The following is a 16,507-nucleotide window of genomic DNA, read 5'->3' on the forward strand; positions in this document are numbered from 1 at the left end:
TTTTCAATGAATTATGAGATCTTATTTGCGTTTTTATATAGCTGCGTGACATTGGCAGCCCCCTGTGGGAATCCAGTGTGGATCCCAGATAGGATCCTCTCCACCTTGCTCATTAAGATAAAAAAGTCATGAACCTCTTCAGAGGTTGTAGACTTTCGAAGCTAGAAGAACATCACTCACTGTCAGTATCAGTGATGGAAATGGAATTTAGGAATTTGCAATAGTATTGAATTCTCACAACACTCTTTCATTTGGCTTCTGAGATAGAGAAATTTTGGCAAAAAGTTCACTAAACTCCACTATGGCAAGAAAATGCAATTATAAACTTAAGATGAGCCAGAGCACAGCTCTGGGCTATGAAAATCATTTTTGAAGAACACCACCTTAACTAAAGCAGAAGTCTAGAGGTACAGGCATCACCTCCCAGTTTTGTTTCGATGCTTGAGAAGTAAATCAAAATGGGTGTATTTCTCTTGACAGTGTAAACCAAGTAATACATTAATGCAAGTTTATTTGTAGCTTTGCCATGTGTCACATCGCTACTGAATGACTGACTACACAAGGGAAAAAACATGTTAGAAGACTATGAATTATCAGTTTCACAACTGAAAAAGGAACTTTTAACTGTTCAGACCTTAGTGAAATCACATGTGACTTAGCTATTGTTTTTTCAGTAATGAAATGTGCTAGTACAAGAACATAAGAAGATTATGTGTATATATATATATATATATATATATATATATATATATATATATAAAACAAATTTTTATCAGCAGTCCTGGCTACCAGGGGAGGTCCCACTGAACTGGAGGCTAACAAAAATGATGCCCGTCTACAAGAAGGGCCAGAAGGAGGACCCAAGGAACTACAGGCCTGTCAGTCTGACCTCAGTGTCAGGGAAGCTCATGCAGCAGATTATCTTGAGTACCACCATGCAGCACTTACAGGACAACCAGGTGAGCAGGTCCAGTCAGCATGGGTTTACCAGAGGCAGGTCCTGCCTGACAAACATGATCTCCTTCTACAACAAGGAGATGCCCTCAGTGGATGAGGGAAAGGCTGTGGATGTGGTCTACCTAGAATTCAGTAAGGCTTTTGACACCATTTCCCACAGCATTCTCCAGAAGAAGCTGGCTACTCAAGGCCTGTATGGGTGGCCAGGAACAAAGAGCCATGGTGAATGGAGTTAAATCCAGCTGGAGGCCCGTCACAAGTGGTGTCCCCCAGGGCTCAGTACTAGGGCCAGTTCTCTTCAATATATTTGTCAATGATCTGGACAAGGGCATTGAGTGCACCCTCAGTAAGTTTGCAGACATCAAGTTGGGCACAAGTGTTGATCTAACCAAGCACAGGAGGTCTCCGCAGAGGGATCTGGATAGGCTGGGACGATGGGATGAGGCCAACTTTATGACGTTCAACAAGGCTAAGTGCTGGGTCCTGCCGCTAGGGCGCAAAAACCCCATGCAATGTTACAGGCTGGGGGAAGAGTGGCTGCAAAGCTGCCTGGTGGAAAGGGACCTGGCAGTATTGGTTGACAGCCATCTGAATGAGCCAGCAGTGTGCTCAGGTGGTGAAGGAGGCCAACAGCATCCTGGCTTGGATCAAACAGTGTGGACAGCAGGACAAGGGAAGTTATTGTCCCCCTGTACTCTGCTCTGGTGAGGCCACACCCTTGAATACTGTGTTCAGTTTTGGGCCCCTCACTACAAGAAGGACATTGAGGTGCTGGAGCATTTCCAAAGAAGGGCAACAAAGCTGGTGAAGTGTCTAGAAAACAAGACTTATGAGTGGCAGCTGAGGGAGCTGGGATTCCATGATTCTATGATTGTTTAGCTTGGAGAAGAGAAAGCTCAGGGAGACCTTACTGTACTTTACAATTGCTTTAAAGAAGGTTGTAGTAAGTTTGGGATTGGGATCTTCTTGGCCTCCAAGTTGTACCAGGGGAGTTTTATATTAGATATTAGGAGAAATTTCTTTACTGAAAGGGGTGCGTAGCATTGGAATAGACTGCCCAGGGAAATGGTTGAGTCACTATCCCTGGAGATCTTCAAAAAACGTGTAGATTTAGAACTTAGTAGCATGGTTTAGTGGTAGCCTTGTCAGTACGAGGTTAAAGGTGAGACTAGGTGATCTTAGACATCTTTTCCAATCTGAATGATTCTGTGATTCTCTCTCTCTCTCTCATTTGTAGGAATAGTCCAAGAGAAGTGATTGCATATCAAAAGATATTCCACAGGGGATGAGGAATTAACAGTGCATTCTCCTCACTATATTTTATGAGAGCACATTTATGGCTTAGGACAGAAAAGGAATTCCTCTCACCAGTCTTAGGAAACGTGAAACCTGTGAAGCAGATGTGCAAGAAACTTTAACTAAAATTTAATCCACAGGCCATAGTACAAATACAGTAATATTTATGCTCTGTTCAGATGACTTTGTGTGAAGCATATCTACAAGCAATGTTTTAAAGAAAAACACAAGGAACTGATAACTCGACACACACCATCACTCAAAAGTTCATTTCCTCTCTTCTCAAGACTTGCAAAAGTTCACGTTACTGACACCCGTAAAAAGGCTGCAAACATCACTCCTGAAAATGAGCTGAAAAGTCTACATCACATTTCACATGAGTGGATTCATTCTCCATGATCAGGCAGACTCCATGTAAAAGATGCAAGACCAACACTTGCAGTTTGGGGGACTAGAGCACCACAGCAACTGGTTCCCCATCTACTGAATCTAAGACCTGAAGACACACAATACCTTTCACCAAATAGTCTGGCACAATGCTTTAAGGAAAAAAAAAAAATGTATTGAAAAGAAGATACTAATAGCAATAATATGAACAGTTAGGGAAACCTGAAGGTAAGTGCAGGAAAAAAAAAAAAAGAACAACACTGTGGAAAAGCTCAACATTCAGAATAGAAATATATAATATGAAATAAGGAACAGAAAAATCTAACAAATTAATGAACACGTAATAGCCATCTTCACTGGGCTGCAGAAAACAAAGATTTCTGTTGTGCTTTTAATAATACTATTTTTATTTATGCAATTTTAGCCACAATAAGAGATATGAAGCTGTGATGTTATAGTAACTTGCAGAGAAACCAAATGAATCCTATTGCTCCTACTGCATTAAGCCTTTTGCAAAAGGCAGAATTGGCAAGTGGTATTCTTTCACAGTCACTGACTATTCAAGACAATCATTTGCAGCTTATCCCATAATGATTCAAAAGACTTCACTGAAAGCACAAATTCTAGAGAATGTATTCTTCCCTGAGATTCAGAAGCTACATGAACAGCATGGACAATAAAGGGGGGGGGGGGGGGGGAAGTATTTTTTTTTTTCATAGGTTATTGAGATCCATACAGTGTGCACTGATCCAAGATGCAACTTCATGTGACTGTGGAGAGGCTCAGACTGCTCTGACTTACACTGGCTGTCTTCATACAGCATTATGCCTCATTTCATTTGGCAGCTTACAGAATAGCAAATCAACATGAGCACACAGTAAATCCCATTTCAGGTGTGCCAGACATAAGTATCTACTACATAAACAGAAATGTTTCCCCCTTACAGGGACAAAAATTTTTTGCAGTGCATCTTACGATTCCATACAATCAACCTCAATTTCAACTAAGAAACAAATTGGAAAACAGAAATGTACTCTAATGTTAAATGTATCAGAAATATGAAGTGACTGGAACTTTGTAAATTTTAGACAGTAAAATATATTCAAAAGGAAAATTTAAATAATAAGTTAGTTGGATAAAATATTTGCCAACCAAAACATTTTACTATACTTCATATGTTAAGGGAGGAAAAACTGGTGTTTAATGACTGACGCTGTTTCACTGTTGACACCAAAGACAGTGTCACTATTTATCACAGCTTGCAAAGTACTGTCTTACTGTGAGGAAATGATTATCACTGACTTCACCACTAATTCTGCAGACTTTAGCAGTTCATAACTGCAATGAATAATTAATTATTAGAATCACCCAGGCAAGAACAGCAGTATTGTATAGCCAAAGTTGGGATCATTGCAAGCTTTATGCTATACTAACTTCTGTCACAGTGTCATAAAGCATCTCCCTTGCTCTACTGTATGCATCTAAAGTTTGAGAGTACTCCAGGACATTCCTCTTTAAAATGAGAGAAGTACAAGCTACTGTGCATTCCTTGATACCACGTAGTCCATCTTCCAACTCTGGTCAGAAATAAGAGAAATAAACACACACACACACACTTCAGGTGAGTGGGTGTGGAAAGCAGGGAAGTCACGAGAGCAATCTGATGTTAGAATTTGACTCGATATTACTTTTGAAAGAACAAAATCCAATCTGATGCAACATGGAAAGAAAAGATATTTCTCACCTTGCTCCAGCAATAAGTTCCTTTTGTCCCGGGTCAAATGTTAACTGTGAGAAGTCTACAGCATCTTCTGCTCTGAACACATGTAACCAAGGGGCAATTTCTAAAACAATGAAGAAGAAATAAACGTTACTGTAAATGTCGTAGTTGTAATATATCAGGTAGTCAGCATTACATTTGCAGATACTGTGGGGCTGCAAGTTTTCTTAGTATGGTCCTCTAAGGAAAGATAGGCATTATTACTACCATACCACATAATCTTCGCTATAGACCTATAAAACAGGTTGGGCAGTCACCCAATAAATGTTTGAATGAAGTTTTCTAATTGTGTTCTGATTTATAAGCCAGATGTTTTTCTTCCTTAGGTAAAGCAGACAACAACACAGTACAATTACAATAAACTGGTAGATACACAGATGAAGTCAGATTAATTTTCCATGCATCAGAAGCAGATGAGGACTAGCATTTTTTGTTTTCTTCTTTAATGAAGGTCCGACCAAGTGGAAAGCAATGAGGAAAATGAGCAAATTTGAATTTTCATCATTTTCACAATAAAGAGGTTGAGACATGAGGGAGGTAAGAGGGAACATGCTTGAAATTCAAATGAACATTTTTTTTAACCTATCTTTCTCAGACCAATGTAGTGCTACGTAAAGCACAGAACAGACAAGTGGATAAGCTGCTGAAATTCAGCAACAAGCTTTACTTTTATTCAGAATATAAATCTATTTCTAGTTTCAAAGTCAAGCACTCATAAATAACTGCATGCCAGCTCCTTATATATTTGTATTACTATTATTTTTACACCCGCAACAACAGTGTGGTGCTATTACCACAAACATTTTTCTGGGAACAGAGCAAGATTCATTAACTTACTTTTACACAAACACATTGATTTCCTAAAATTTCAGTAATTATACAAATGGTTCTTTAAAGGAAGTGAAGTTGCAAAGAAGCCTTTTCCTCAAGAATCTTTCCCCCAATTCTCAGGATATCAAAACACTTTTATTTTATTTTATTCTAAATGTTTGCTGTAAATCTGTTGTCTGGAACATATGCAAAAGATAAATAGAGCTATGTATGTATAACACAACGGGCTGTGGAACTATCGACTTAAGGACTACATATCTGAAAAAGACAATAAAAAAATACCAAAGGTGAACACCTGGTCATGCCCACTTGAGACACAGAGTCAACACCAACCACTGAGAATGCCATGGCAGCGTCATTTTTGGAACTAGTATCCCCAGCTATGGCTTAGGTTGTCAACTCCCATTATAAACTCCCTTTGCTCACATGCATATTTTCACTTCTGAAAATATTTGGGTTGAAATAATCCATGTCTGATGCCTGTTTCAGGATGATTTGTTCTTAATTTAAATATTAAAGTTTTTAGCACAAGTAGGTCATCTATTCCTACGGAGAGGGCCCCAGAGAAAAATGTTATTCTGTGTCCAAATGTTTTCAGCCATTGCAGAGCAACATTAAATGTACTGTGCAGAAGCAGTAGCATCATATACTTGGAAAAAACAGATGGAACCATGCAGTAGAATCACTTGGGTGTCAGAAAACTAACTTCTGCATTTTTAATGACAGCCTGTATGCATCTGGGCAATTACAGGACTGTAATGCCAGTTTGTACACGTTCTGCAGAATTTGTAGCTAAATTCACTGTTGTTTCCATCTGTGCTGGATAGGTTCTCAAAACAGGGCAGGAGAGGGGATGGGGACACATGTTAAATAACTATGGTTACAGCTGCCACCAGCTACTGCTACACATGCTGTGCATAGAACCTAGCAGGATTCAGTAAGAGAAAAAATATATATATTTACACTTATACGCACACACTATATGCCTATATGGCCTTATATATATTCATCTATTTATATTTATACATATAAGGCTACACAGGAAAGCCTGACATAGACATTTCCTAACATTTGTGTACTTGATTTTACAACCTCAACTGTTCAGTAACACCTTTCATATCAAATAATCAATTGCTAATTTCAAAAAAAAAAAAAAAAGTTGATAAATCTGGTAGGACATGAAGATAAGGAAATAGAGATATAAGTCTTTAAGAATCTCACTCTCATTCAGGACTTTAAAGCTTCACAAAAGGCAGAAGCTAGAACCCAGGCTTTGAGTCCAACCAAGCCAGAGAGCAGAGGATGCACTAGGGGCTGGAAAGACAACCCAGGATATGTGTTCATGCCAGAAGTCTACCAGGGAGACTGAGATTCAAGGAAGCAATTCTCTTCCACTAGCTCTGCTGTCTCAGCATGACAAAATAAAGCTTCAAGGTACAGCAAAGAAGTGGTCAAGACCATTTCCAGGTTTGGAGCAAGGGGGCAGAGGCCTGGTTGGGCAAGGCAAGCCCAGGAAAAACTGAGAAGAGGATGAGGACTTGTTAAGAAATCTATCTGAAATCTGATTCCCCTCTGTCACTCCAAACAATAAAATATTTTATCCTTTCTCTGTTGCATTCAACATCATTCTTGCTCGAGTGAATAAGATCAGGAAGAGCAAATGGCAGCAAGAGCCATTCTTCGCAGCAAATGCTCTGAAATTGTGTCTTGTGTACCAGAGTGCCATCATGTATCTCACAGGAACAAGCCTTTATGGAATAAAACTTCAACTTTGTGATATTTCTGTATGGGAAAACTAGCAAACAAAAACAACAAAGACAATCAAACAAAACACAACTGTTAAAATAAAAGCTTCTTGGTAAAATTCTGCTTTGAGTTACAATACAGAAAGTTTATTCTGTTGATTTAGTTGAAAAATTAGATATAACATCATCTAAACATCAAAATCTAGCTGAAAAGATGTAGGCCTTTCCATTCTGTTATGAATTATCTCCTTAGAGTCAGAAATGCGTAAGAAGCTATTAAAGGTCTATAAAATATTTTTCTTAGAACTAAAAACTCATGGTAAAATAATAATTTCTATTTATTAACGCTTATCACATTGATGCAACATGACATGCTTTACAAAATAACACAGCTATATATTTTGTATACTACAACATGATAAATAAAGGCGTAATTTAATTAAGCTGCCTGCTGACACATAACCTCGCTGTACTGCTTGCTGATACAGGTGACAAGCTGCAGCAATCCCTCCATTTCACAGTTCTCTCTGACTCCTGGCATTCCCTCCTTTTCCCCTACCTTCGCCACAGGTGCAACAGAGTAAAACAACTAGCCCTTCAGTGAAGTCTCTGTTCTGATACTGAAAACAGTTATTCAGACACACCTTCAACCTGTTTTTTCCCCCTCACCTTTGAAGCCAAGTACATACATTTACATTCCCACTGATACTGTTCTCAGGCTTAAAGCTGTGCATGCATAAGTGTATACGTTGTTTACATACAATCATGACAACAACAGGTCTCCAACACATGGTGGGTCCTTCCAGTACTACCGTAATATGTTTCTATCATTGGCCAATACATCCCACTAATATAGGACTGAAATCTTCAGGTCTTAAATGCATTCCTGAAAGAAAATGGATATTTTCGCAAGGAATTGAAAGACTGGTATCAAAAGAGTCAGAGAGAGCTGTAGTTTTCTCAAAATCTCTTGACATGCTGTGAATCACAGTGGGTTTTTCAGGGTCTTCTGGGATTTAGTTCTTTTTATAATAGCTTAGGAAGCAAAGTTTGCCATGGCTCATACACCCATGGCACAGCAAACACACTGAAGTCCCCTCAGCTTGTAGGAAAGGTCAAAGGAGTCTCCTAAAGAACTTTATAGACAAAGGAGGGTAAAAACCAAGGCTCGACATGACAGCGTTAGATACTCATACAAATAATGAAAGTCCAGAAATCTGTCTCATTTTTGCTTTAAAAATATTGTCTGCCCAACGGGCCCTGGTTTGTCTGGAGTACATTGTCAGGGACTAGGCAAGGGCTGCTGAGCTCTGCAGTTCTCCACAAATAAACAATCAAGTTCTCTCCAACCTAGGTTTCATTATTCAGCCCTTCAAAGAAGACTTACAGTAAACAGCCAAATAAATTGACGAATGACTAACAAGGAAGAGAATGGCTTGTTTAGAACTGAATTCAGAAGTGATCTTTAATGGTAACTAATGAAATCAAGAGATGAGACTAAAAATGTACCAATTTCATTAGCAAATTAAAAGATATTTTAAAAAATCAGTAGTGTTTACAGTGTACGTATATGGTACCTCATGCAATGGTGTCCTTTTGTGTAAATAAAGAGCAAAAAGTTAAACATATGCAGAACCACCTTCTTGAAGAAACTTTAAATTAATAATAATACTGCTGAAAACTAGCAGATTTGCAATATTAACAGAAGTCTCTGGGTGGCATCGGTACAACAAAATCACTAATCTTATCATAGAAAAATGTAATATACTACTGCATGCTGAAGTTATTCTAATTAAACGTGTCTAATCTAAGGATGATAGGATAATCCCTATCTTCCTGAAGTTGTATAATGATTTTAGCCTAGCTTAGATCTTCCCTTCCTGTGATACTCATGTTATATTACCATCCTCTTGAAAGGGAGTGAGACAAGTCAGAAGCCTCTGCTCTGATGTGCCACACTGCCTCATTAACCCCAGGAGAATCCATCAAGTGAGCCTCTGCAGCTGGCAAGAGGCAATCCACCTGCTCACTCATCAGCGTGCCCTGTTCTGGGATTTATTTGCGGCACTTCACTCTTTAAGGGTCAAGTTAGGTGCACAGGTGAACTCTTCGCTGTGACATTTCTGGACTCCATCATACCTAGCTATTTTAAAGTGAGGGCTGAGAAAAACGGGATACTCTTATGTAATTTCTGTGTATCATCGGTGTCAATTTCAGTGTGATTGTTAAGTCCTCATTTTAAGCTTCCCATTATGATCTATTTCCACGAATAACAAATTCACTCAAAACAACATCATGAAAACAAGTATTTCTGTCTTTAAAAAAAAAAAAAAGAGAGAGAATAAAAAAAAAGAGAGAGAGAGAGAGAAGAAATAATGGCATGCTGGAGCTTGTTGCATCTTTCACAAGTCACTTCTGTTTATACATATTTTCTTACATTTCCAATCAATGCTCTTTCCCAGCTCTTTCAGTGTATTCTCCCCTCACAGAAATGAATTAAACAAACCTTTGCCTGTAAGTTATCAACTCACTGCACATGAAAGAAGAAAAAGTGCCACAACTCCAGTGAAGAAAGGAAATATGTGCAAATACTATTCCACAGGTGCCAACAGAACAGAGAACTCCATCAAAACAATTCAGCCAAAGAACAGCTGCGCTTCATCCAAAACAGATCACAGTTCATCCCTACTTATCCGAAAGGGGATGAGGCTTAATGTGTCAACAACATAACTTACTTTTCTAGGATTTATTCAAGGTACATTACTCAGCACTCATGTACAATGACTTGCTGTTTTAAGTAATTTTCAGCTCTAAGGTTTTTATTTTTTGTATTTTTTTAAAATTAAATTGCTGGAAGAAACTGGCTATGTCTACACATGCATATCATATACAGGTGTTTGTTTCTCAGATAAGCTTCTGAAAACACAGCTGTGAACAGACTTCTAGATCATGCATCAAGGCTTGTCTGCGTGTCATTGTAGTGCTGAGAAACCTATGCTAGACCCGAGCAAACTACCTTGCGCATTCCTCAAGCTGCAGTGACCTGAAGCTCCATCACAACTAATTCACTCTACTTCTGGTGCATAGCATTTAAACTATATATAGTAAACACTTATATTGTGTTTAAACCCATACAATTACAGGATACTATTTAAATATTTGTAAAGTCATCCTTTACATGTTTGCATTTAATAACTTTAAGTCATTCTTCACATATTTTTACTTACTTCGGACCAAATTCTTTCTCTATCAATACTGGTCTAGCACTGTTGCAAAACATGCCAGAATGCGCTTTTTCTTGATGGAAATGCTCCTGTTGGATGCATTCAAAATGAAAACGTCAAAAGTGTCTTTTTTTCTTTTTTTTTTTTTGAGAGTAATGCAAGACAATAAAAAATCATAAAATACTCATCTAACAAATATAGTAAGCACAGCAAATATTTCCCATTTCTCTTACAGAAAATGCTCATTCTAAGAGTTAGAAGTAAAAAGCAATATTCTAATTATACTCATCTTAAAATCTAAGCACAAACATCCACCCATGCCATTCTTCCATAAAGCCTATGATAGAAGCTGAATACTTGGAAGACAGCAGCCTACTGCAAAGCAGAGAAAGGCTCCTTGTTATAGGCTGCTTTTCCAAAACCTGTAATTCCAGACATATGCAGACATCATAAAAGGGGGGGGGGGGCGGGGGGGGGGGGGCGGAATGTAGCAATAGTAGGTAAACAAAATGTGCTAATCAAATTGAAGATTTAAGTAATTATTATAAAAATTAAGGATACTTTAATGTTGACAATACATTGAAAAATATAAATACATTGATTAGGTGATTAAATAGTAAAAGAACTATGAAATTTCTAAAACAGGGATCCAAGAAGAAACAAGAAAATAAACCACAATTTCTGCCCTCCAAGGAAAAAAACAAACACAACTGTACAGACAAGATTAACTAATATAATCAAATCCTTCACAAAAAAAAAGATGGAGTTACTGTTTTGCCAAGATTAAATCAGCAACCACAGACTGAAAGATTCCTCTTTTAAGTTTTACCATACTACATTTGGTTCCCCTTTGGAAACATGAAAATGTGTCAGATCTCCATCTGCAGTTCAGAGCTCATCTTTGCTAATATGGAATAAAAAAAAAAAAAAAAAAAATCCACAAAAACAAAAAGACAAAGCCAACCTCAAAACTACGGCTTTCTTTCAAGAACCACTATTCTGGAGGTCTCTCTAGACCAAGAGCAAAGGAGCTGTCATTCTCCTACAATCCATCACAACCTAACACCATCCTGAAGTTTGTCCTTCCTTCGAAAGACAACTTCAGAAATCAAGAAATAAATATGCAGCTCTGGCCTTATCTAGAAGATCTGCCAGCTCCCCAAACCCCTCTCCACTTTAAATCTTCTGTATAAAAACAAATCCTAAGACTATAAATCCCTTGACATTACCCAGAAAGTTCACCAGCTGCTTATTGGGTCTCTGCTTTTTAAAACAACTATTACCAGCCTCATGACAATTTTGGTGATAACAAAGCAGGGCTATACATAGTTTATTTATTTTTATTGGGGAAAACAGAAAACAAAGCATACTTAAAGTATCTACCTCTTGACTTAAAACAAGTTCTATATCACAGAAGAATGAACTTGAACTTCTTTCTTAAACTTGCTGTAAATTTACCCACTTCTACTCAGCTCCTCGCATTTTTCATTGGTGCTCTCATTAGTCACAAAGTCACAGCCTCAGCAGTCAGCTTACAGCTCTCAAGGCAAGGGAGATGCAGTCACAGCAATTGCCCTTCCCTGGTTCCTTGACCTGCTTTTACAATCTGCTTTAACCTCCAAAGTCTCAAGGTCTAAAACTGAGCCCACATTCCTGTCTTCTTTGCCCAGTCCAAGCTTCCCCAGCTAGAAGCACATAATTCTGCATTCTTATGTGCATGCATATGTCTTTTACTGGGATAATTAAAGGGAATTTGGGTTCTGACTGTCTGTGCCCTCAGGGAAGAGACAGTAACATCTGCTGCAATGACTACTTATTTCTTATTTTTCTGAACAAGGGGTTTGAATTGTTTATGTTTCATTGTTCAAACACACACATTGCATACAAATGCAAGGTATAAGAGAAAAAAGATTGAACTCCCACCTAGATGAAAGCAGTTTCAGTGCTACAAGCGCAGGTTTTATATGCTTAGGATCACTTGAGAGTTCTACAGAAATTACACAGTGACGAGGTATCAGCCGCGATATCCAGTTAAGAGACTTTTTCATTTTTTTCTCTCTCTTACACAGAAATAGTATAAAACTAGAGGGGAGAAGAACAATAGAACCTACTTTGCAAAGTTATGCTAGCCAACCTGGCCAAGATATCATTAACCATACTCTTCCCACTTCTAAGAAAACAAACCCTTGACTTAAACATGAAGCACCTGATGTTATAATGTTCTTAAATCACAAAGTATCAGTCATCTGAGGATAGCATTGTATTTAAAAATAATAACTAGGTATGCTTCAAAACTGTTTGAGTTGCCAAGTACTGTGCTTAAAAACTTTCTGTTGCTTGATCTTCAGAACCTTTTTTTGAACAACAAATGTAAAGTGACTTACAGACTGTTGCATAAGCCATAAACTGAAATAAGGATTTTCAAACCCTAATCCACTTTAAAGCAAAAAGCCTACCTATCTTTACTAACTGTCCAAAGTAGGAACCATGAAAAATATCATGCTGCAAACTACCATCAAGAAACAAAAATTAACGAAAAAAGAGATGGGAAGAGTCAATACTGAATCATTTAGGGTCTTGGGGCTCAGTTCTGTGTTTTTCTCCATGGTGCATTTAAATACAATACCAACTTATGTTTGCCTACTTGCAGATTGCATTCAACTGTCATTCTAATTGTTTCGTCATTGCACACATCTGTTCTCAATGTTTTGCAATGAAATATTCATAAGTATCAGCCTGAATGACATCACCTTGAGATAAACTCAAGCCCATTGCTGTAGAAACACAGTAGGGATTGCAATCTACCCTCTCACTGTTTAGATTCTCTGCTATCTCAGCTCTTGGGAAACCGCTGTTCTCATCGTAATCACTAAACTTTTTCCATTTTGTGAAGCTGTCAGAAGCAGATATAGCAACCACTCCTCTTCTTGAATTGTGTATGCACCTGGCTGCATAACAGAGAGGAGCTTGGGGCAGTGTTAGAGAAAACAAAGACACCGAAAAGAATTTCCAGAAAAGGACATCAGCAGAACCATAAGACCGGTGTTAGCTGCCATGTTTTTAAGGGCAACTAAGGAGTCAGCTCCACTTCAGTTCACAGCTAAGATGAGTTCTTCTGCACAACAGTAAAATGCTTAACATGCATTTAAGAGAGAAGCTTTGATAGGTATCAAAGAAATCTGAGGGATCACTGGAAGCTACTAAAGCCAATTTATTATAGTAGACTATGTGTGTTAGAATGGTTTATGGGTTGTATCACTTCAACCAAGAGTCTTAGCTATAAACACAAACATACTCAAGCAAAGGATGTGGTATCCAGGCCAGGAAAATAAATCACGTACAAACTGTACTTTAAAAAGCAACAGATGTAAGACTAAAGCTGACTAGAAGCCTGTCATCAGATTAGAGGTAGATTCAAGCTGAAATGGGATAATGTTCAGGTGAGGAGTCACAAGAAGATATACAGCATAAAAACAAAGTACAGTGTTAATTAAAAGTGGTGATGCAAAGTTTCAGAGTTTCAGAAAATTTTCAGGAAATTTTCTGGACCAACAACAGCATAGTGAGAAAACAGTACGACTAAGTTCATGTGTGTAAAAGAGAGGGAAGCCTGGGGGACAGCATAGGTATGGAAACTATTTTATGGAAGATTTAGAGGGTACAGAGGGAAAGGCTAGAATGACGGGAACACACTTGGGGGAAAGAGAACAAATGCAGGAGAAGACAGAGCAGGAGAGAATGCCTCAGTGAAACACACAAGCATTATTATCCTGCACTGGACTTAGGTTCCTTCTGTTTTAATATCCTGTTTGCAACAGCGGCTAGCTTAAGATGGCCTAGAAAAAAAAAAAAAAAAAGAAAAAAAAAGTTGTAAGAAATCTAACGTAGACAGCAGTGGTATTATCAAGTCTTAACATCATGTCTCAATCCAAACTCTAAAAATGAGAGAGAGTCTAAGCCTGAAACACATAAGAGCAGAAAATCAGGATGAGAGAGTATAGAAAGCTAATCAAAGCAAAAGATCTGAAATAAAAAAATGATGAGAAGGGCGTGAGAAACCTCTGTAGGGTTCTCAGGAGAGAGAAAAAAAAACACATCCGTGAATGAAGGAGGATGAACCAAGGGAGACACTTTTGCCCGCTTTACACTGTCAACCACCCTGCAGGTAGGCTGATCCACACTTCAGTGTAGGGACTCATTCAGCAGTGTAGGTGGAGATGAGCACATTACCAAAATAAGGAATATTTTCTGACCTGTGAAAACCATGCCACATAACTCTGCTGTGTTTTGACATGTGGAAATTCTACTTGCTGCATCTGTCCTTCCCATACGAGTGAGAGATTTATTCATCACTGGGGCGGTTCTGCTAGTTGGCACTCCAGGCAGACATAAACCAGTAACTTCACGCCTCAACCAGCATGGAGTCCACACACTTCCCAGTGAGTGCATCTCCTCCTTCCAGTTACCAGCACTGGTGCCCGCCACTGCCTGCCTTCCCACAAGTGATGCAGAGGGATTGAACGCATGCAACATCAAACATGCTTGGTCGTGCCCTTTCTTCAGAGGGGATCAAGCTTCCACATTTTAACAATTAAAAGCTGACTTTGGCTTTTGGTCATAGAATTTATTTTGGAGGATATCAAGTTGTATGACTGTGGGAAAACAGTATTTGGCCTTAATGGGGAGTTTCTCATATACACACACACACACAAAAAAAAAAAAAAGATCAATTCTTATTTATTTATTTACTGTAGGGAAGAGAAGTATAAAGCCAAAAGCCAGTAGAGGGTTACTACAATGCCATATTACTTTTCTGAAAAACACCTATTTCAATTAGCAAAACTATTTCTAGGACTGAAGGTCCTGCAATGACACACTTATGGTGGCATACTACAGCACCAAACTTCTTTAATTACATTGCTATAACATAATAGAGTTTCTTGATTCTATCAAGTCTGCCCAAGACCACAGTTCTTAAAGTGTTTTCAAGTCTGAAAATACTTTATGCAGAGAAAAAAAAAAAAAAAAAGAACCAAAGAGCAACAAAACAAGATATATTAACATGAAGGGCAAAGGGGACAAAGCCCGATAATCTTGGTAAGACCTTGGAGCTAGGACTTCAAACTGGAACACACACCCCACCCCTTCTACAACAGCAGCAAAAACGAAAAAGCCCTCAGGCCAAAAAAAATGTGAACAGCAAGACAAAGCCCACAGAATACAGAATAGGAATACTCTTTGTTAAAAACAATAATGACAATAAAAAAAATGCTAAAGGGCACTGTCAAATTATAAAGGCATCTGTCATTATTATTAAGTACCTCAATCACTGTACTATAGAGCTAGTTGTGAATTGATCTTATAACCCTCAGAAATGGTACAGAAGAACTGCTTCTTTGTCCAGAAGAAACAAAACCTTTGTCCATCATAACAAAACCTGAAGTGAGCACTATTAGTGGCAAGACAAGCTTATGACAAGTCAAAGTATGGTCTCACTTGAATATGACAAATTGCCATATAACAAATGAGTATCTACCATGTTCAGCCAGGCAAACAAAATCAGTCACTATTCAGCATCCTACGATCCTGTCAATAGCAAGAGAACAGTACCGCCGAAGTGAGGTAAGAAAAAGCATGTGAAAAAAAGATCACTTTGAAGAACTGACTGTTTTCCTTCTTCCACATGTTCTGTCAAATAAACATAGAGTATGTCTGAAAGTTTATTTAAGAAATTAGGTATGTAGAGTAATTTTGCTCCTTATCCCCCCACCCCCCCCCCACCCCCCTTTCCCTAGGAGGAAGAAAATATAAAAAAGAAAAAATGTTTAAAATGTTTTCCCTCCATACCACTAGGATTCCTGGTAATAGAAGAGCTGCAGGCAAGTTCCAAGTCAGGCCAGGGTTTCCTCAGATCTTGCAGCCGCTGCAATAGCTAACATAAGGCTACATTTGGTGACAGGCTGTAAGGGCAGCAGGGGCCTCAAAGTTTGAGAGGTCCCATAAAGTAGCCAGGTCCTGAGGCAACTGGCTGATGCAGTTGATGCAGATGCCAAGCCACTCTCCATCATAGTTGAAAAGTCATGGCAGTCATGCAAAATCTCTAGTGACTGGAAAAATGGAAACATCACTCTCATCTTTAAAAAGGGTAGAAAGGGAGACTTGGGGAACTACAGACCAGTGAGCCTTGCATCTGTGCCTGGGATGATCATGGAACAGATCCTACTGGAAGCAATGTCAAGGCACATGCAGGACAAGGAGGTGATCCGAGACAGCCAGCATGGCTTCAT

General features: G+C 38.6%; 1 protein-coding gene across 17 annotated transcripts in view; it reads right to left on the reverse strand.

The window, feature by feature from the left end:
• SEMA5A (semaphorin 5A) overlaps positions 1 to 16,507 on the reverse strand; it is a 412,186-nt gene that overhangs the window by 206,535 nt on the left and 189,144 nt on the right. For all 17 annotated transcript variants that reach the window (XM_083823075.1, XM_083823077.1, XM_083823078.1 and 14 more), the window contains one exon: positions 4,385 to 4,484. In XM_083823075.1, coding sequence (XP_083679201.1) covers positions 4,385 to 4,484 — 100 coding nt within the window. The remainder of the gene's footprint in view (positions 1 to 4,384; positions 4,485 to 16,507) is intronic.

The sequence above is a fragment of the Anser anser genome, assembly GCF_964211835.1.
Source record: "Anser anser genome assembly, chromosome: 2".
In the NCBI taxonomy this organism is placed as follows: Eukaryota; Metazoa; Chordata; class Aves; order Anseriformes; family Anatidae; genus Anser; species Anser anser.